The sequence below is a fragment of the Xenia sp. Carnegie-2017 genome, unplaced genomic scaffold (assembly GCF_021976095.1).
Source record: "Xenia sp. Carnegie-2017 unplaced genomic scaffold, XeniaSp_v1 HiC_scaffold_23, whole genome shotgun sequence".
In the NCBI taxonomy this organism is placed as follows: Eukaryota; Metazoa; Cnidaria; class Anthozoa; order Malacalcyonacea; family Xeniidae; genus Xenia; species Xenia sp. Carnegie-2017.
Genome location: NW_025813486.1, coordinates 12,173,069 through 12,194,788, shown reverse-complemented (window position 1 = coordinate 12,194,788; position 21,720 = coordinate 12,173,069). Strand labels below are relative to the sequence as shown.

At 34.2% G+C, this 21,720-nt stretch overlaps 1 protein-coding gene across 1 annotated transcript; it reads right to left on the bottom strand.

Annotated features, from left to right (window-relative positions):
• Positions 1 to 12,832: 12,832 nt before the first annotated feature.
• LOC124449528 lies at positions 12,833 to 20,990 on the bottom strand. Its single transcript, XM_047000472.1, has 2 exons — positions 19,633 to 20,990; positions 12,833 to 13,414 (listed from the first exon to the last, which is right to left on the bottom strand). Exons 1-2 carry the CDS (start codon positions 20,963 to 20,965, stop codon positions 13,185 to 13,187), a joined length of 1,563 nt encoding a protein of 520 aa, XP_046856428.1. The 5' UTR covers positions 20,966 to 20,990; the 3' UTR covers positions 12,833 to 13,184.
• Positions 20,991 to 21,720: the final 730 nt, after the last annotated feature.

The window sequence follows — 21,720 nt, the reverse complement described above, 5'->3', positions numbered from 1 at the left end:
ACTCACTGTTGCAGCTCTGGATCATTTGAAAGAAGAAAAATCTAAGTTTGCATTTTACGAAGGATGTGGTACTGTTGCTTCAGGAATAATAATTTTTGTGTCAGCATTTGTTGCTGGTCATTTTAAGCACGCAGTTTGTGGAGAGCAAAAACCGAGTTATTATTTTGTGTTTGTAATTGCAGCTGGTTTGCAGTGCTTTGCCTTGCTTGCAGTACCGTGGCTAAAATTTGATTACGGAGAAAAAGTCAAGAGCGTTAATTATAAAGAAGCCATAAAGTCTTTATTTGAGCCTTATAGTATTCTGTTATTGTGCATTGCTTTACACGTGGGTACAGCCACCAATTTTTTATTTCGTTGGACATATTGGTACGTAGAGAAACTTGGAGGAAGTACAACTGTTATAGGTGTCGAAGGACTCGTAAATAGACCAATAATTGGAACTTTTTGGTATATAGCCTCTGGTTATATCTACAATGCCGTAGGAGAATATTTTTCTGTATTGATTTCCCTCTCGCTTTGGGCTATTTTATTTGCGTTCCTTGCATTAATAGAGAATCCATGGCTTGTAATTGTTGCTGATAATTTTGATTTTGCTGCGTATGCCATATTTTATTCCGCACTTGTTGTTCACTTTTCAAACGCTGCAACAGAAAATCTCTCATTGTTCTTTCAAGGTCAGTTTATGTCAAGTTTGATAAGTTTTACATATCATGCATGGAAATTTCTTTAAAGTATGACTTTGATGTTTTAGTTCTGTCATTGGAAAACTTGATATGCAACCAACCAGGCCTATACAAAAGTAGTTTAATTTATAAATATTTTTTGTATTGACAACACCTGTTAACAAAATCTGTAGAACTGAACAGTTGCGTTTAATAGACTTGCTAATTAACACTAAATAATTTTTGAGCGGTGAAGTTAAATGTGTATAATAATGAACAATATGTTTTGGCAAGTCATGCTTATCTTAATCAGTGTAAACGCCGAATGAAAATTTTGGGCGCCATGCCAGTTTTTTGAAGACTGAAAACCAAACGACAATTGAGGTATCCTTGAATTGTTTAGATAATGGAACAAGAGTGAAAAAATCTTGAACATGTGTATTTACATAAGCATTTGTTTTTTGTAATGATTTAAAAGCAGCTAATAGGATGCAATAAAATTATTTATACAGTTGCACATGTTTATAAAACATTCACGCAAGTTTATTATAAGCTTAAGATAAATGATTAAGACGCATTGATGCATATTTATGATCTTGTACTTTATGTTTGAATTTTTCAATTTCCATTTTGTGATTATTTTTAACAATACTGTGTCTGATATCTTTTTGTTTTATAACTTTGTTTGTCTTTTTTGCCATTATTTTGTATAAAGGAAATTAGAATAGCCAAAAATGAAAAAAAAACTAAGCTCCATTGAATGTTTAAGAGTGAGGACCAAGAAATATAATGAAGCCAAAAAAAAACCGAGAAAAATCATCAACATAAACTATAAAAATCATTTACAGGCGGCAAACAGGGTTTTTTAATTAAAACCAATAAAACCATGCTTCTGAATTAGCTAAATAATCTGCAACATCAAGTATGATGAATAATACTGGAATGAGAGCTCCATCTACTATTTCTTTCCAGCAAAGCATTTCTCTTATAAAGAAAGACTGTTTGCAAATAATCTTTAGCTCATTAAATTTTTTTTTAGCTTTCATTATCATGTAGTGTGGTTTTTTATAGGTGTGGCAATTCTTACTATCAACACCGTTGGTAAAGAAATCGGTTCAGTGATAATTGGATATTGTTTGAATGAATATGGTATCAAAGCAACTATGTGCGGGATTACTGTCATCTCTCTCATACTCTTTGCAGTGTTTGCCGCTTATGCTTCATCAAGGTCTTATAACTACAAGCGTTTAGAAACAGAAGAAGGAATAGACACTGATGAGGAGAAATAAAAACTATGAAGCTACGTTTGCTATCAAAGGTTAACTGGAAAGTGCATAAAATAACAGAATTTTTCTTAAATTTTGGTAATATGTTCATTATTTTTATTAAGGTATAAAAGTAGCTAATTTTTTAAAATTCGTTAAAAGTCTTTTGAGACAATACAAAATCTGAATCTATGACTTACTGATTAACGCCATTACAAGAATAAATCATCACTCCTGCGTCAAGAATTTCTTTGTATGATATTATTGATAGTTTAGGAGTATGCCAAAAAATTATTTAACCTTTAGCTTTACTTTTACAACTTTCTGAGCTAAGTTGTCTTTGTGTTGGTCTTCTTTCATATTGCATTGTTTCTATTAAATTTTATTAAAGCTCGTTTTGTTTGGTTTTTAAGCGTTTGTATTGGATTTGCAAACAACTTATTTTTTTGAGAAACAGGCAATCGTGCGTTTTTTTTTCAATTTCACTAATAAGTAAAGATACTTTATTTCAGGGACGAAGATGTAATCTCCCCCTGCATTAATGAAAAAACTAGCAACCACAAAGTAGTTCCAATTATCGGTCTTCTTATTAATCCTTCAAACCTTAACAATCGTCTCTGCTCCAAGAATCTCCAAGTACACTAAGTAAAATTAACCAACGAGTTGAAAAACTATAGGGTTTACCGACGTGCAATGCTACGCACAAAAATAAAATGCCTTGAGGTTTCAAAATTAGCTTTATCACATCTTTACAGTTAACATTACCGATATATTCCTTGTAATCAAATTTCAACCATGGTATTGCAAACAGTGTAAAACACAGGAAACCAGCTGTAATGATAAACGCAAAATAAAAACTTGGTTTTAAATCCCACAAAAACCAGCAGCAAGAGCTACAACAATAACTACTAGTCCAAAAGAAACAGTACATCTTTCGTAGAGTGCAAACTTAAATTTTTTTTAAATAAATAATTGTTGCAACAATTACTAAAATATTTATAATTATTTTTTATTTTGCAGTTCAAAGCGATATTTTTTGATTTCCAGCGATTTGATTGGCTGCCTGAGCGGGCAGCTTTTTACGATATCTGCCAGTGGGCAGAAGTGATATTTTTTCACAATGTATTCGTTTACGAAATAAAATGTAAATTTTTAAAATTGACTTAAAAGCGATGTAATTTTTCTAAGGTAAAGCGAAGTGTGTTCAAATAAACGTTATAATGGCAAGAATGAATTTTACCATCCAGACGAAGCGAAGTTTGTAGAAAACAATCCAATTTTAGTCTCAACATCATGTTGCATCTAGACATTGGCCATTTCACAACGCAGATTTCTTCATAATAAAAATAAAAAAATAATGAGACCTCGTAAAAATATTTTTCCGTACTGACCTGCCATCCTGTAAATAACATATATGTATTTTAAAAATCTGAAATATTTCAATGGAAAATAGAATTAACAAATAATATTTATGCTTTTGAATTCTAGTTTGCATTTCATTCCTCTTTTGCAATAATGAGAACTCTTTCTCCGCACGTTGTATTTTATAGTAGCCAGGTAGCAGAAACGTTTGTTTATGTACAGATGTAATGCCCTTCAGGGGCGGATCTAGGATTTTTTAAACATCAGTCATAAAACGTCGGAGGCGCTCCGCACCTGGGGGGTCTGTGGCATTCTCCCTTGAGAAATTTTGAATTTCAGAGCCTTAAAAATGCCATTTTCAGCGTTTTAGAGCAATACAAAATGCATTTTGCAGGCATCGCTTTTGCGTAAAAATAACACATTTTGCTTGCGCTTTTTAAAAAAAAAATGAAGTGAACAATACTTGAGTGCTTTTCCAAATATTTAGGCTCATTATCATGCCAAATATATGGCTCATTAGCATGTCTAGGAACGTCTTTAAAATTTTACCAAGCTGTCAGGCATAGAGCATAGACCCCCCTAGAGACCCCCATTCAAACCTCTATGTAATGAGTTAAGTTAGAAATTTGGTACTACAAGTGACAGTTCATAGAAATAGAAAAGCTCAGACTTCAAGCCATCCAAGTTTATTGTAACCCTTTACCCATCTCCACATCAGCGACAGGAAATTCACCTTTTGAGAAAAAACTCAAAATTTTTTTCTGCCAAAGATTAAGCAAAAATGATCAGAGTGAAAATTTGCAGTTAAGGACAGCTTAATGCCATAAATGTTTATTAGGCATTGCACTAGACTATTATCTTCTGAAAGGTGTGCTATATAGCAATCACTAGTAGCATTTTAGTTGCAAATACAAACAGAATGTAACCAAAATGTCTTTAATTATATAATTACATGAATGTTAAAATTGGTTCATGTGTCATGCTTACTGGTTATGATAAATATCTTTTCATATTATCAAAGCTCGTTTAAATGTAAATCTGAAATAATTTATTTTAGAAATTATAATGATCATCAGAAAAATTACCTAGTGATCATGAAAAATACTTTGCTTTTTTGCCAAATTTCAAGGTTTATCTGCATACATAGGAAGACATTTTTACTTTATAGAAAATGCTTTTCATACATCAATAGCCCTTTGGAATTTATGGCAAACAATCTGGTATGAGCCTTAGATTAACACACCTTTATATCTCTACATGAGGTGTTCAGCTAGAAAAGAGGACAATATATGACATGGGACAACATTTCATGTATGTGAAATACTCAGGTTTAATACCATTCCAGTCAAATTGTCAAAATAAAAAGCTTCATGGATCAGAAAAGACTCAAAATCACAGGTTATAGTAAACAGCTTCTCATGTAATCAATGTTAGTTTTCTCAAATCTTAAACAATGTGTAGTATAACTGTCCAATGATTGAATGATCAATGATCATAAACTGAAAAGCCCCAAACATTTGTTTATGACAAAGTAAATAATAGTATGGCGCCTTATGGCTACAGATTTTTGTCCATTGAAATATATTTGCAGGAATGTCGGATTTCGCTGCCATACAACGGCTACGATTCCCCAAGCACTAAAGAAATCATAGCTAAAAGTCCGTCGGCAACAACAATTTCAGAAGCATCAATCTGCTTACCATACGCCATATTGATATAAATCGCATCACACACTCGCATAAATTGACTTTGATATATTACATTCATGCATACACTTCACTTGTCCTTTACTTACGATTTTGGATGTAAATTTCTGCTGATAAAACTCAAAACAATGTTGGTTTTCTTTTAAAATCAATGACTGAAATGTCGTTCGCGAGATCGTCTCTGCCAAGCATTTACAATTTATCCATAAATTTTTCACCCTCTTGAAAAAATTCACAGTTTCAACAGCAGCATTCATGTCAATATATGACTTTGTAAAAGATTTTCATAAATTCCATCTGATTGTAGTTTAGTTTCTATCACGCTTTAGAAAATTACTATGAAACGATCAAACTTTCAACTCAGACAGTGAGCTTGACTATGTTAGTTCAGTTGGCTATCAGTCGAAATCGGTCAAACCAATCACAATAAAAGAAAAATTCAAATCTGTGAAATAGTGTTGGTACTGGTACAGCAGCATATTCCACTAACATTTTGCTATCCGATTGTCTGTTCATGTTTTCAGCAAATTGATCAGAACAAACTATGCTCTACTTCATGGGTTATCTTTGGGCTGATCGTTTCTTCATAGTATCTGCCTACTGAGTAAAAAGAGCAGAATTTTTTTCGCGTCAAACATACTTACGGCTTCACACATTAACAACTAAGTGGAAAAGTATGTTGATATTTAAAAACGAAAACAGGAAAACGTCAGTAGGATTTTATCGCTCAGACTTCAAGTTCAATTGCTTTTTAATTTTTGATGAGCAAGCAGAACAAATATCTTGCCTGTGAAAGCGTGTTGTATCTCACATTATGATATACAACAGTTGAATGATTGAAGTGTTGGCATTTTAAAAGAAATTGCAAAAACAGATATCGTGCTTGCCTTTGAAAAAAGTCTGTATAATTAGCTATAGACATTAGGGGGGATGTCGAGAATAAAATTTTTCTGCAAAGCGATCATTTCAGCGGAAATAGGTCCATTGGCCGCCATTTTTTTGGCGTCAGGTCCCAGACCACTTAGCCGCTCCAGTTATTATAGAACTCAATGAACAACAACATGTGGCCGTCATCAATCTGAGTACGATGTTTTGTAAAAAATGCGTAGTTGGCATATTTCTTCATTCTGTAAGAAATTAATTGACAGTACCATTTTCGAGCATCCAGGCTTTAAGTTAGAACCTTTTTTGAGCACAGATGTACATTTAAAAGGAAAATATGACTTGAAAAACTTTCGTGTATTTTGTACGCAAAGTGAAACGTAAACAAACATCAAAATAGTACAAACATATCGTACATAAAATTTAAAATAGTGAAGATATTTCAATCTAAAGAGTATTCTCGCAAAATCAGTATTACAGATTCGTTGATATCATTATTGACAAACAGAGCTGTAGCTGCTTCTTAAACGTTGGTGTTTTTCACATATAAAAAGCTTGTTCTGTTGTTTAAAACTAAAATAAAATTTTGACAAAGCGACAACGACAACAATCTTCCTCGTGCCACTCCCTTACACTGTCAACATTCGATATTTCCTGTTTTTGTTACTAAATATCAACATACTTTTCCACTTAACTTATTAATGCGTGAAACTGTAAATTTCTTTGCAAAATAGTTTCTTTGACGCGTAAAAAGATTCTGCTTTTTTACTTAGTAGGCAGATACTATAAAGAAATGATGACCCCCAAAGAGAACCCATGAAGTAAACACATGAAGAGTTTGTTCCGATCAATTTGCTGACAACATGAAGATATAATCGGATAGCAAAATGTTTCTGGAATATGCTGAATTGCCACAATCAACACTATTTCATAGATCACTATATGAAGGCAAATGTAAGATGCTATTGATTAGACAGAGCCTAACTGCATAATGATAAGGCTCATTACACACAAAGGTAAAGTATTTACAGACGATCATGATGATGATGATGAAACTTTATTAGAAGAGAGTAACACGTGAGGCAACAAGTGTGAAAAACTTGTGGCTCTCAAACTAACAAACTACGAGATAAATTACAATTTAAAAACCAGAATTACAGAGTTCCCTGTCCAGCAGTTGTTAGAGCGACCAATTCTATGGATGGAGGTAATGAATTTAGTAACGATCCCTTGATTGCTTTGAAAGTAAAGGTCAAGGACCAAATAAAGATGGCAAGGTTTTTGTGTGTCTTGATGCCATATTGAAGCTTTAAAGATTCAGTGATGAAAACTTCAGTCCTGTATATTTCTTCTTAATTTCAGTTTTTGCTAAAAAATGTTTTGAGCTCATTTACCTAATAAAGTGCAGAATGGACAATTGCCATTCGCTTTATTTTCTCCCTTAGTAAATCAGGGAAATGTTTTAAATTTTCCAAGTTTTTCTACACTTTTTTGCTTCTTAATTCATTTCATAATATGAATGAAATACAGGTAGTAAAGTTTCATTACTCTATAATTTCTGTAAAGCTGTTACGCCTTTAGCATTAAAGAACACAAAATGTGTTAATTCATTTGGTTTTATTGCCTTATTTTTACATGTGTACACGCATTTATCATTCTTGTATAAACAACACCAGTTGTTGCATACCTAGAGGGGACAATCCAATAGCAAAATGTACTACATATGGGTATAAAATTTATTATTGAGGTGAAAGTTGTATTAGTCGATCAAATTTTGAACTCACATAGCTAATAGGAAACACATAAAAAGAGGAAAAGAAGAGAAATATTAAATACATAATTGTAATTTAAGTGTTTAGCGCATTTTAGCACATTTAGCGCTTTATCAATAGTGCTTTTACGCAGTTAAGTGTTTTATTTATTTGCATTTTTGCCATTTCACAATCATTACAACGAAAATAAATGAGCTAACATTTTTCTCGTGATCCGTTGAAATAAAATATGATATATTTTGTTTCGTGCATACTATAAACTTTGAAGGAGCAAATCATTAAACGACAATTACGACGCGCACATTTGCATTCATATGTGGCCAAAAAATACCTCGTACGTCAATAGTTAAAAAAGGCATCCGTATTTTCTTATGAGTTTCATTGTTCTATTGCCACAATAAGACGTTCTTCTTTGAACGCGAATTATTATAATGGCATGCTGTAACATAGACTTTTTTCCCATAGGAGGTGTAATTCTTTAAATTGATGCTTATGTTTTTAAGTGAGGTCCTATTAGTAATTTGCAAAGCCAATGAATTGTTTTCAATCATCACTCTTCCTTGCGTCGATGGCTGCTGATATTCAAGATAATTCAGCATTTTATTTTGAATGTTGAGACTTGTATTTTTGCTTGCATTTGTATCGCATGGTAATCTTGTCATTTGCGGAATTAAATGTAGCAATATGGTTGGTATCAAGAAAAGAACAGCCATAAAAAAACATACACTTTTGCAAACGATATCTGTCTGATAAATAACTACATATGGAAACGCCAATCAACTGTGCCATTAAACCAAGCATGGGAACCAAACCAATGTGAAATGCGTTATGGTTAGTTGCTTTAAATAGATGAACATAAAATCTTCCACAACGTTAGTATTTGCATGGCAAGCAAAGAATGCCACAGATAAAGCGAAAATTAAACGAGACTTACCTGATGTCGAAGTTTGATTGAAATTCCATGAGTTACTATTCAGGAACTAGGATGTTATGTGAGATAGAGCGCGCGATATCAAGATCAGTTTTTTTAAAATTTGCGAACGTCCACATACATATTGTGAGGCAAGCAGTATTTAACATCATTTAAAAAGAAGTAAGTTAACAGTTGGATGGGTGACTTCCTAGTTCCTGAACAGTAACTCATTTAATTAATTTCTCGTAAATTTTTCTAATTCTTTTTTGTCACTGTTCTACGTCACTAGGAAGTCATGTGAGATTTTAAAGCAATATGGATATGAGCAATAACTAATAACAAAATAATATAATTGAAATGTCACAATTCATTTTTCAGAAATGGCAGAAAGTAGATCATTGCCAAAGTTCTTCCTCTCGATTGGTTTATTATAAAATGTTTGAAAAGTTTGTTCATTACGCCATGTAGCTGCATTCATAATAATGTCCATAGTAATATTTAATGCGTTTGCCGTAGTAGTTGATACAGTTCTAGTACTGTGTGCAATGTAAACCTCAGTATTTATACCAGCATCCTTTAACACGTATTTTAACCATCGGGAAATGGTCGCTGAAGTGACCAAATGATAAGGTTTTTGATAGCTCAATAGGAGTTGTCTTGCACCATTTTGTATGGGTGCAGTGGCATTTAGATAACGGTACAAGTAATTAAGTACACATAACCCATGCTCTGGCGGATAAGCCCGAAATTCTAAAGGAGCAGCATGCTTACCAGGTTTAGATGTTTTGAGCAGTTGGTGCACAAAAAAAACTATTCGATCTTCTTTCTTCTCCATATGAGAAATATCCAATGCATGAAGTGTTTGGTATCGCTGACCAGATAATAAAGCTAAAAGTATTACTGTTTTTCGTATTAATGATTTCAAACTGAGATCTTTCGAAGCGTGGAGATTTCGAAGATGTCTGAATACCACTGAAACGTCCAAGACCATGGCATATCTAGAAAGAGCTGGTCTTGCAACAAATACACCTTTAACAAACCTAGCGACGAGTAGATATGTACCAAACGAGATGCCACTTGGAAGCATTAGGATAGTAGATTAGGCGCTCCTTGCAGTATTAATACTGCTGTAGGATAAATCTTCCTAGTATAACTTTGTAAGAAAATTAATCCCCTTTCTACAGAGGACGTGACAGGATCGATATTGTTTGCGTTGCAATATTGTCGCCAACGGTTAAGGTATGTAAAATATAGCTTCTTGGTACCGTCCGCCAAGACTGCTGGATGATTTGAGAAGCCTCTGGTGAAATGCCTCTATCAGAGAGGAGTTCCTGGCAAATAAATGGCAAAGTAATATCTCCAGTTTTGTATGGAGAGGTGGATTTGATCCAGTTGCGCTGGAAGAGTTAAGGTCCTTCTTCCTCTAGGTAAAACAAAAGGATGTGCTATTAGCATTTGCATTAAAGCTGGCCTCCAACTTTGTTTTGGCCAGTTAGGGACAAAGAATAGTCCTGTGCTTTTATCTTGTACTATTTTTTGAAAACCTGCGAAATTAAGCTTAAAGGCGAGAACGCACAAAATGTATAATTGACCCACGATATCGCAAAGGCGTTGACAGATATTGCACACGGGTCTGGTTGGTATAAAACATAGGGTATCACTTAATTATTCAACATTGACGCAAACAAATCAACGTTTGGAGTTACGTCTAGTTTTTAAATGGCACACGTAAACAGAGTCTTTTTTAACTGCCATTCTGTTTCTCTGCGTGATATTCGAGATTCTCGATCCGCAGTGACATTTTGTAATCCTGGAATGTGCGCTGCTGTCAACCAAATATCATACGAAATGCAGCAGGTCCAGACATTGCATGTCAACTTGTAAATAGACTTTGAGTGGCATGTGCCCATTTGATTAATGTAAGCTACAGCGGTAGTGTTATCAATCAATACCTTATCATACTGACCTTTAAGTTCAGAAGAAAACGACTCAAGGGCTAACAATAGCGCAAGAATTTGCAAATAATTTAAATGATTTGAAGCCTCGAAGGGCATCCAGCTACCCCCAGCACATACACCATTAAGGGAACAGCCCCACCCTGTCGACGACGCCTCTGTTTTTAGGCATATGCTAGGTTCATTGTGGAAAACTTGCCTGTAAGTCGTGCATATTGATGACTGCCACCATCGTAAATCATGTATGGCCTCCGAAGACAGGTCATTGTCTTGTCAAAATTACCCCGGTTTAACTTAAGGGCATCGCTTTTCTTCATTTCCAGCCAGCGATAATGCAACTGACCGTACATTACGCCCGGCCGACTTGAAGTTCGAGTGCCTAAAAACGCGAGAAACATCACTTATTTTTGGGTGAGAGGCTTGTAGCAACTCATGACACCTGCGTTTTATCTTCTCAGCTCGCTCTGTCGTCACAGATATTCGCAGAAGAACTGAGTTGAGTCGGATACCCAAAAAAGTAATTACTTGTGAGATAACAAAAACTGACTTATCCGGATGTACGTAAAACCCCACTTCACTAAATAAGCAGATGGTATCTCAAATATTCCGAACACATGAAGCATATGGGTTGAATGTCAGCCAAGTATCATCAATTAACTAAAATATGTTCTTTTTGACGTAAATTTGAAAAAAAAGGTTTGAGGAGTTTTGTAAATTTTCGTAAGCAGATGGCTAGGCCGCTATGATATCAGCGCTCATACGAACAAGATTATCACTATTCAGTTTGCTGCTGTTATTGCGGGCAACCAACAGACCATTGATGATTTGTGCTGCTATATGACCAACATTCGTCAGGGCCGATTAAATGGCACTCAATTGTAAATCACGCCCTCTAGCTGTGCGGTCTAATTTTCCCAAAATTTCTGGGTTTACCTTAGGTACAATAAGGCGATCACAGTTCTTTAGCCTGTTTTTCCTTCAATTGCTCGTCGTTCAGCTTATTTAGCTAACGCTGGTTGATAATTGAGGCGAGCTTCTCGTTGAAGATTGGTGAAGTTTTCTCAGTTGCGTCTAGAGTCTTCAAAATCTCTTCCAGCAACCGGTACACTGCTAGTTCTTCTGCTTCAGAATTGCGCTTGGTCGAAGGTTCTTTGTTTTGTGCTAACAAGACTTCACAATCTGCGTCATGCCCTGATTCAGGGATTATAGTACTTGCTTTCCTCTTACCAGTAGGTTCTAATGTAGAGGATGCTGACGTTTGCGGCATTAACCTGAGTGATTCACTCATTGCAGTCATTGCTTCACTCATCCTACAAAGGGCTGTTGCCACATTCAAATTCTTTGATGTGACTTGCACTTATTCGCTTTCTTCCATCATGTCATATTGTTCATCGCGTTCAGCAAAACCCAGGAGTGCTGCTTCATCTCTGATCACAGTAAAATCTACGCTCGAATTGATTTTGATATCGCGTGCTCTATCTCACATGACTTCCTAGAAACGTAGAACAGCGACGAAATAGAATTAAGACTTTATGTTCTATTTCTATTTTTGAAGGTTTGTTTCGTTAATAACTTCACCTAATGAGGTTTTGAAGAATTTGTCTAGTTTATTACTAAAATGCACAAGAATGAGCTGTAAGTAAAATCTCAGTTTTACAATGACACTTTTAAAACGAAGAAAATGACAGTTTTGAAAGGGCTAAGATAGCAGAAGAGCTCGCGAACACGGACGGTAGAAGCGGAGATAAATTATTTTTTATAAATTATTAATTAAATTATTTCAGAAATAATTCTTTAGCTTACATTTTGATTAACTTTTTTGTTTATTTCGTTGTTCGATCAACTTCTTTTTCTCCAGCCTTCTAAGCACTGTGTGTAAGGCTAAAAATTTCAAATTAGTACATGAAATAAAGGTAAGATTTGCACAACGATGTGACGATAGAAAGTATAAACGATTGAGAAAGTCTCATAATACTAAAACGTGAAATAGATATGTTATATTGAACTGTATGGAAATTTAAACTAGTTACCATGTAACTAATAAAATTGATAAACTAAATGGAGTTGTCATAAAAACTGGCTCTGCATGATGTTGTATTTGTTTCAGAATTTCCCAAATATGACGGATGCAGCAATATTAATGAATACCAACTATTTAGCAAGGATATGCAGACACACCCTAATCGGAGAAGTACTAGTCTATGTACATCAAAGTATATCAGTCAGTTGTCAGTTGTTCGATGAATTCAATGATAAAAAGGTGGTTTGATTATTTGTTAAACCAACTACAACTCCTCGCCCACTTAACGCAGTTATTAATGCACATATTTTATTATAAAAGAAAACAGTACAAATGCATCCTTCAGACAAACTTTCGATGAAAAATTTTATAGCTAAAATCAAAGATCAATGCCTGACAACGTGCTTTTCTCTTCTTAAGATCAAGTTCGTTATTAACAACTACGTTTTGATGTGTCAAAAGTTATAAACAATGCCAAAAACCTCTAACAGACAAAAAGCTAAGATCTCCGTATGACTAAACCAAGTAAATAGTTGAATCAATTTTCTCGTCTTTTGAATTACAAGAGGAATAAAGAAAAAAAAAATGGCATATATGTTGTTTTCATATCAACAAAATTGTGTTTCATTACAACAGTAACCATAGTTTCAATCAGGCTTCCCTGTCTCATCGTCGCTATCTACTCCCTCCTGTGTTTTTAAACGTTTGTAGTCATAAGCACTTGTTGAAGCGTAAATTGCAAAAACAGTAAAGAATATAAGAGAGATAACAGATATCCCGAACAAAGTTTTCTTGATGCCATATTCGTTTAAAAAATAGCCAGTCATCAATGAACCGATATCTTTACCAACGCCATTAAAAGTAAGACTTGCCACTCCTAAGAAAAGAAACATTTTTTGTATGAGTTTATGTGCATAGACAAAAATGAATTATCTTAAGCAGAAAAGAACGTTCATTTTTACGACTTTGGAATTTTCGGTGTGCAAGACAGGTTTCATACATCGTATTGTTTCTGATAAATTTTATTATTGCTCTTTTTGGGTGTTTGAAACGTTGGGGGATTAACAGAAAATTTTTTATATTAGATACCTACAATCAAGCGTTATTTTCATATGCAATTCTGCCAAACGCAAAACATATAGCTAAACACAAATTGTTTGTTCTTCGGTAAAATTATTCTAGTATTGTACGCATTAAATTGATTGTCTATACTGTACTCATTATCTAATTAATATATAGCGAATGCCCAAAAACATAGCAACCATGTCACGTTTTCTCCTCAGCAATGGCAAATTTTAAGGAGGGGAATGGGGGGTGATTATTTCCCCACCCCCCAAAAAATGTTAACGCTTCAGAGTAATGATTGAGTTTGCAGGGCAAATTAAAAAACTAAACACTTTTTCAGTTTTAATTAACAGCTTTCCCTGGCAATTCTATTCAGCCAGCAGTATCACTCTTTTGTTTTCTTTATTAAAGTTGAAAGTGAAATGATTGAAGTTTTTATATCATATGAGGAAACACCATACTATGTTTTTATATGAAATTCGTTCTGAAATTAAGTCAGGCAGTATATTTTCTGTGTCTGCAGACCCTACATTTGACACATCGAATTAAGTAGACAAGCTTATCGTTACTGTAAGGTATGCCAACCAGATGGGTATCCCATCAAAAGAATGGTTGAAATGAAAGAGAACCTTGATAAAACTGGCGCTGGAACGGCTAAAGATGTTATAAAATCTTTAATAGAAAATGAAATCAATGTAGATATGCTTGCATTTCAAACATTGTTGCAAGCATATCTTAGTAAATACATTAATGTACGACGCTCTAGAAAACGTATATGTGTTTTCTAGCCAAAGCACAAAATGAAATTAAGTCATGGAACAAAGTTGCAAAGATGTTGAAAGCAATTTAAACTTTAAGAAAGGGGTTTACAATTCCGAGTCCATTGCTGCTGTCTGGATAAGTTATAAGGTAATACCACATGCTATTGTGAAAGTTATTATTGCCCGAGACGTAGAATCAAAAGTAAAGGCTAAACGCGGTGGAAAATAAGAGAGAAATGTCTTTGTTTTAACTTTCTTTTTGCGCTTATGGTCATGCAAATCAAAATGACAAAAACTAAAATCCTAACTAAACAGCTGCAAGCGATGGAGCTAAATATAGTAGATGCACTTAACCTTATTGATGCTACAGCAAAAAACCTTAGACAAATTTGAAATGACAAGAACGGTTTAGACTCGGAGATAGAGGCATGCAGGGGTTGTATTTGAAACAAAGTAGGAATAGACGTAATGGAGGAATACACTGATCATCATCGATCGTGAAAGCTATCCAAACGAATTGGCGAATATTCCGAAATAATTACAGTAATATCATTTAAAGATTTCCACCGAACGAAAATGTACTTGGTACTGGAGTCTATGTATTTTTATGACTGATCTGCCCCTGTCTAGACTCTCTTATTATCGAGTATTGTGATAATATTAAAGTTTTGCGTCGACCAGATAAAACCTCTTAGAGAGAGCTTACAACTGCCGCTAAAAAGACCAAAGGCTGAAACAGTGAATAAAATGTGCACTCTTTTTCCACCAGCAGTAAATGATGTTGATGCTGGAATATTCCTATCTGAGTTGGGAATTTTTAATAATAGTGCATCATCATGAACAACTTAAATCAGAATCCAAATCCGTTCAAGACGTTGCTTTATTTGCTTTCAAACACAAAAAAGTCTTTCCAACGTTGTGCAAGGCATCTTAGCCATTGCTAAACACCCTAATGTTTGTGGCAAATAATGAAAGGTGTTTCAGGAAGCTTAAGATTGTTAAAAACTGCCTTAGATCCAGATTGAAAGATACGCAATTAAGACATATGACGTCATACATGCGACGCACGTCATATGTTAATTAAAATTGATGAAGTCAGGCAATTTAAGTATGTAAGTCTACACAGTCTTGCTGACTTGTTTGGCTTATCAATACGCACTTTAGTTGTTAGCTTTTATCAATGAAAACGATGACAACATACTGAAATTAATGGTACACACTTGAGCAAATCTGATATCCAACACACCCATTTACTTTTACAAACAAATTAAGCAGTAAGCCGCTATGGATAGCGAATAACATGAATACTTTTCAAAAAAGAAAAGTTTTTTGTAGGATTTATATGTGACTTCTCACACCATTCCATAAAATTATAACACATTACCACAAAACACAATCTTTGCACTCCAAATATCCAACATTTAGTGATAGTTCATGTACTTTTGATTAAAATCGAGTACTATATAGAGCTATGTGTGATTTTTGATTTCGGTTTATGGTAGAAATATTTAATGCATTATACTAAATTCTCAAAATTTATTTTCATTGGCGTTCATACTTATAATTTTTTTAAGATGTTCTTCTCTTTTCTAAATGACAGCTTAAGTTGTCAGCTTAAGGTTGGTAAATAGCTTAAGTTAAATTGAAATGTACACATTTTATTAGTAAATCAGTATAAGATGGGTGTATTTCTCTACCCTACTTTTCACATCAGTTAACTAGCAAGCAAGGTCATCCAGTGGTGGATTTAGAGTACCTCAACTAAGATACTGCAGCTTATTTTGGCGTATTTTTACATTTCTCAACACCTTAGAAGCAAATTCATTGGCGCAATTATAATTTTCAGAAATTAAAAATCAACAGTTTGTTTTAATGTAATTGAATTTAAAATTGAGGAGCTATAATTTATTTTGAGGTACCTTGGATCCACCACTGATGGTCATCATATAAGTTAAATGCTAAATAGTTATTGATAAGTAAATGATTAAATTCTGAATAAATATAACAAAACCCCACTTCACTTCCGATACCTTGAGCCAACAATTTGATTACTGGAGCATATTGCATTGGAGAGGTTTAAACAGTTATTATTTTCGCTCTAACAGCTTAACCCAAAAACTTATCATTTATTTGTACAGAGCACAAAAGAGAAAGCCTGCATTATTCCTTTAATGGTGAATAGCAAAGCCATTTATGCATATACATCCCATTGTGGCTAAACTTAATACAATTACAATCATACTTAATTATTCAAAAACATCTACATAATCAACTTCTGCCCTTTATATGTTAAATACAAAATTTAGATCTAAGTATAGGTTAATAGGAGTTGGATTATTACGACTTTCCTCAAAAAAGTCGAAGATGCAGAGTTTGCTAGGACATAAATTAAACATATGGAGAAAATAAAAACAAGAGAATTCAGCAAGCAAAATCACCGCCAGTGTTAGTTAAGTGAATATTAAACATTAAAACTAAAGTATGCTTGCCTAAATTATATACTGAAATATGAAAAGTGCTTAAGCCTGTTAGCCAGTCAAGTGAAGTTTTGATAGTTATTAAAAACCAAGTAATTCTATATTACAGACTGCTTATTGCTTAATGTAAAACGGCAACCTTATGACTTGAGCATATTTATCTATGTCATCATATATCAAAATTATGACCTAGCCTGCAATTGTTTAACCAATTATATGAACAATGTATAATCTAATATTTATAACTGCATAACACAAATGAATTATAGTAAAAACATTACACATATTTACTTCAAGAGCCTTGTCCAGGTCACAGTACAGGAATACACAGTAGGGCCACTTTGTTGTGCAACTGGCTGCCGTTTGCCATATCACCAGTCATTCAATGCAATTTACTGGCTGCCAATAGGGTAATCACATGCATTATAAGATATACGTGGCACGAAAAAATTCAATGGAGTGACCCTACTTTTTGTTCTCTTTAACGTGTTCTGGTCGTCAAGAGCGTGATTTTGCTACGTACTTATTACTTCACTATAATTCAGCTAAAACAGTGAGGTGGCTTAAATAATACACAGCAGCTGTTATAATAAGCCATTTATGCACACTAAAGCGCGTCTTGCGAACACAGGAGTAGTCGTGTGAAAATTTTAAAAAGTATATACGGTTTAATCTTGCTTATAATGCGTAAGGTGCCTAAAAATAGACAATGCTTAGCAACTGCCGTGATTGACTCATTTGGCTCAAGTTAGGCAAAATATATAGTCTCGTGACCAAACACAATTTATAAATCTCGCCCAATATTAAAGCTTTCAGATGATATCAATTTAGGCAAAATTCATCGATGTTAGGCATAATGATATCTACCAATCAAATGGCTAGATTACCCACTGAACAAAATATAGCATTGCATGAACGAACGATCCTTCGTCAAAGCTAAGAAACGATATGTGTGAGTTTATGAGTTTAGCGCGACGTTTGACTCTATTTGATTGATTTCTATGTTCACACACAAAAATAAATCCATTAAAAGATTGAAACAACGAATGCTTCGACAGTATTTGAAATACTCCTGCTAATAAACTTGGGCATGACCAAAGGTAAATATTCGGCAACTTAGCATGGCCGCGACGCAATGCAGCCTTATATATTAATAGTAATTTATGTTTTGGTCATTCTCACCAAATCAGAGCACCTCAAAACTAAGGCTGACTGTATCCATTTTAACAGGATACGAGCTTTTCTAGCCAATCAGCGCTTAGGAATATATACAAGTTGGTCGTGCTAGCCTGACTAGACCACGACCAAAAACAGGTGAATGACGTTCCTTGTGCTTTTAGGCAATGATTGGGGCAGATCTCGGGCAGAAAAGTAATATATAGTGTAAGTAATATAAGATATTTCCAAAAGCAAATGAAGCTTAGAATTTGATTTTGTTTTCGCTAATATCTTTTAACATTAGAAACAAATATTAAAATTTTAGTGTTTAAAATAACGTTAGTTTGATAAATGCAGCGTGACCTCTAGCTACACCACCACCCCCCCTTCCTATCAAAAAGTGCAGGTTTCGCCCCTGCTTCTCAAATTCCTGACGATGAACTTGATTCTTTACTCGAAAAGCCTACCTCAGGCTATACTTGCCCCAAATCATGGCGTTAATTTATTTAAAGATAAAATAAACTAAAGTTAAGTTAGATAAACTCCCCGTGCATTGAGAAAAAGTTATTTTAATTTAGTTTGTACAAAGAACAGCATTAAAGAAGATTATAAAGTTGAGTTGCCAGTAGACTAGGGAGGCCTGCTTTATCTCATAATTCTTTAAAAAATGTGAAACTGATGATCAACATTCGAAAGCAAAACACTTCTTTACACTGGAATACTTACTAATAAGTTCATCTTTATACACTAATGACGCCAAAATGAATATGAATAAAATTTGACCAATTAAGGTTAACTCTATTTATTATTAACTGTGAAATGACCAATTAGATTCCATTTTAATAGTTGGATGAATAGATAATACGACAAAATTGTAGGTTGTTAAACCAATATAATCACTCTATTACTTATACTGCAACAGATTTTAATGACATCCAGGCGCGTACCATGCTGCTTTTGGCTGCACTATAATTAGTCGCCACTTCTAAGTGGCTTTCGTTTGTTGGCGACAATAATTTTAAAGACTAAAAACAATCTGCTGGGCGAAGCTGAATATATGAAAATTCATCACCCCCCCCCTTGACATTTTAGTTTCAACCCTGGGGCAACTGGAGAACTGTGTGTGGTTACATTTGTGTATTATAATAGTCGTCAAACAGCACAAGGAAATTCACGGAAATGCAATTTTACATGTGGCAATATACAGATTAATATAGAGAAATATATAGATGTTTTGTTATACGCATCAATGGTGATGATCGCGCGTCAAACTATTTTGCGTGAACTTAATTGAATAAATGTTGCGGCGACTAAAACATAACAGCTGATGAAACCTAACTTTCTAAAAAAAATTTATTTTGATTTCTAAGAGGCATTAAAAATTTTTTTCACTAGAATTTTTGAAATGTGTACATTACTTCATGGTTTAACGTACGCCCCTGCAGTTGCAAAAACCTATAGAAAATCATTTACAAAAGGCTCAAGAGAAATTTGCTTTACGTCCAACATGTTCTCTTGACAGCCATGTGGAAAATAACTTTGACAAATTTTTATTAGACATGCCTAATTAAGAAATTTTAAGCGCAACCAATCTTTCCTGTTTTGTTAAACTAGGCTTAATGGTATATTCTGACCTTGATAGAATGTGGAAAGTTCTTCTGGTCCGACGTTTGAAAAATTCACCACAAGAGCTGATAGGAAAATTGCAAAAGCAGCATACTGAAAACTATCAGCGAGAATTACGAGCCAGGGGTTCTCAATAAGTGCAAGGAATGCAAATCCAATTGTCAAAAGCATAAGAGCAATTAACACGGAAACGTATTCTCCGACTGCGTCAAGAATATAACCAGCGACTATGTACCATAAAGTTCCGATTATAGGTCGTCTTATCAATCCTTCGACACCCATTGCTGTTGTGTTTCCTCCACGTTTTTCCATGAACCAATATGTCCAGCGAAATAGAAAGTTGGTGGCAGCCCCCACGTGCAAAGACATTGTCAAGAGCAAAATGCATTTATGATCTAATAATGGTTTTATTGCTTCCTTATAACTAATGCTTTTGATCTTTTCCTGGTAATTAATTTTCAGCCATGGTACTGCCAATACAGCTAAGCACTGCAAACCAGCTGGAACTATAAATGCAAAATAATAACTTGGCTTTTGTTCTCCACAAACCGAGTGCTTAAAATGACCGGCAAGATATGCAACGGAAAAAACAGCTATTCCAGAGCCAAAAGAACCACATCCTTCATAAAATGCAAATTTAGATTTTTGTTCCATTAAATGATCAATTGCTGCCACAGTAAGTTTTACAACAACTAGTCTTTTTAAAAACTGAAAGATTCCGACGAGAAAAAGCATGAACAGAATACCCTTATGACTAATTTCCATTTTCTTATGAGTTTCATTGTTCTCTTGCCACAATGAGACGATCTTCTTTGAACGCAAATTCTTAAAATTGTCAACTGTAACATGCACTTCTTTTCCATAGAAGGTGTAATTCTTTAAATTGACGCTTATGTTTTCAAATGAGGTCCTGTTAGCAATTTGCAAAGCCAATGAATTGTTTTCAATCATCACTCTTCCTTGCGTCGATGGCTGCTGATATTCAAGATAATTCAGCATTTTATTTTGAACATTGAGACTTGTATTTTTGCTTGCATTTGTATCGCATTGTAATCTTGTCATTTGCGGAATTAAATGTAATAATATGGTTGGTATCAAAAGAAGAACAGCCATAAATAACATACACTTTCGCAAACGATATCTGTCTGATAAATAACTACATATGGAAACGCCAATCAACTGTGCCATTAAACCAAGCATGGGAACCAAACCAATGTGAAATGCATCATAGCCTAGTTGCTTTAAATAGATGAACACAAAGTCTTCCACGACGTTAGTACTTGCAAGACAAGCAAAGAATGCCACAGATAAAGCGAATCCATTAGCATCAAACACAGACATCTCCAATTTTATAATATGATCTTTCTTGTTTACATAGAAAACGCGACAAAGATTTTAATTAGTTGCATCTGATTTTATTTCTTTGTTTAAAATGAAGCACGGTAACAATAAAAGCGACGTTTGAGTGCTCAACCATAAAAATACAGTCAGTTACTGCTTGTAAGAACTATATTCTCGTCAAACCTTTCCAATTCTTGCTTAGTTGTTGAGGATTTTGAATCAGAAGTGAATTTTTTACACGTAGTGCAGATAACTCATAACATTATTTAATCGACAGCGGCGGCAAGACTCTATGTAATCATAGAACTATGCTCTCGGAATATTTTCTTGTGTAACACAATCAATGAAATGAAACTAAATTAGAAAATTAAACGAGACTTAGCTGATGTCGAAGTTTGATTGAAATTCTATGAGTTACTGTTCAGGAACTAGGAAGTTATGTAAGATAGAGCTCGCGATATCAAGATCAGTTTTTAAAAAATTTGCGAACGTCCACATACATATTGGGAGACAAGTATTATTTAACATCATTTGAAAGGAAGTAAGTTAATAGTTGGATGGGTGACTTTCTAGTTCCTGAACAGTAACTCATTTAATTAATTTCTCGTTTGATTTTCTAATTCTATTTCGTCACTGTTCTACGTCACTAGGAAGTCATGTGAGATTTTAAAGCAATATGGACATGAGCAATAACTAATAACAAAATAATATAATTGAAATTTCACATTTCATGAATCACAAATGGCAGAAAGTAG

Excerpts from the sequence above, each read along its gene's own strand:
- LOC124449528 (XM_047000472.1), bottom strand. The coding sequence starts at position 20,965 with ATGTCTGTGTTTGATGCTAATGGATTCGCTTTATCTGTGGCATTCTTT. Across the intron at positions 13,415-19,632 it reads ACTTTCCACATTCTATCAAG|GAGTGGCAAGTCTTACTTTT; the intron begins GTCAGAATATAC and ends TTCTTTTCTTAG.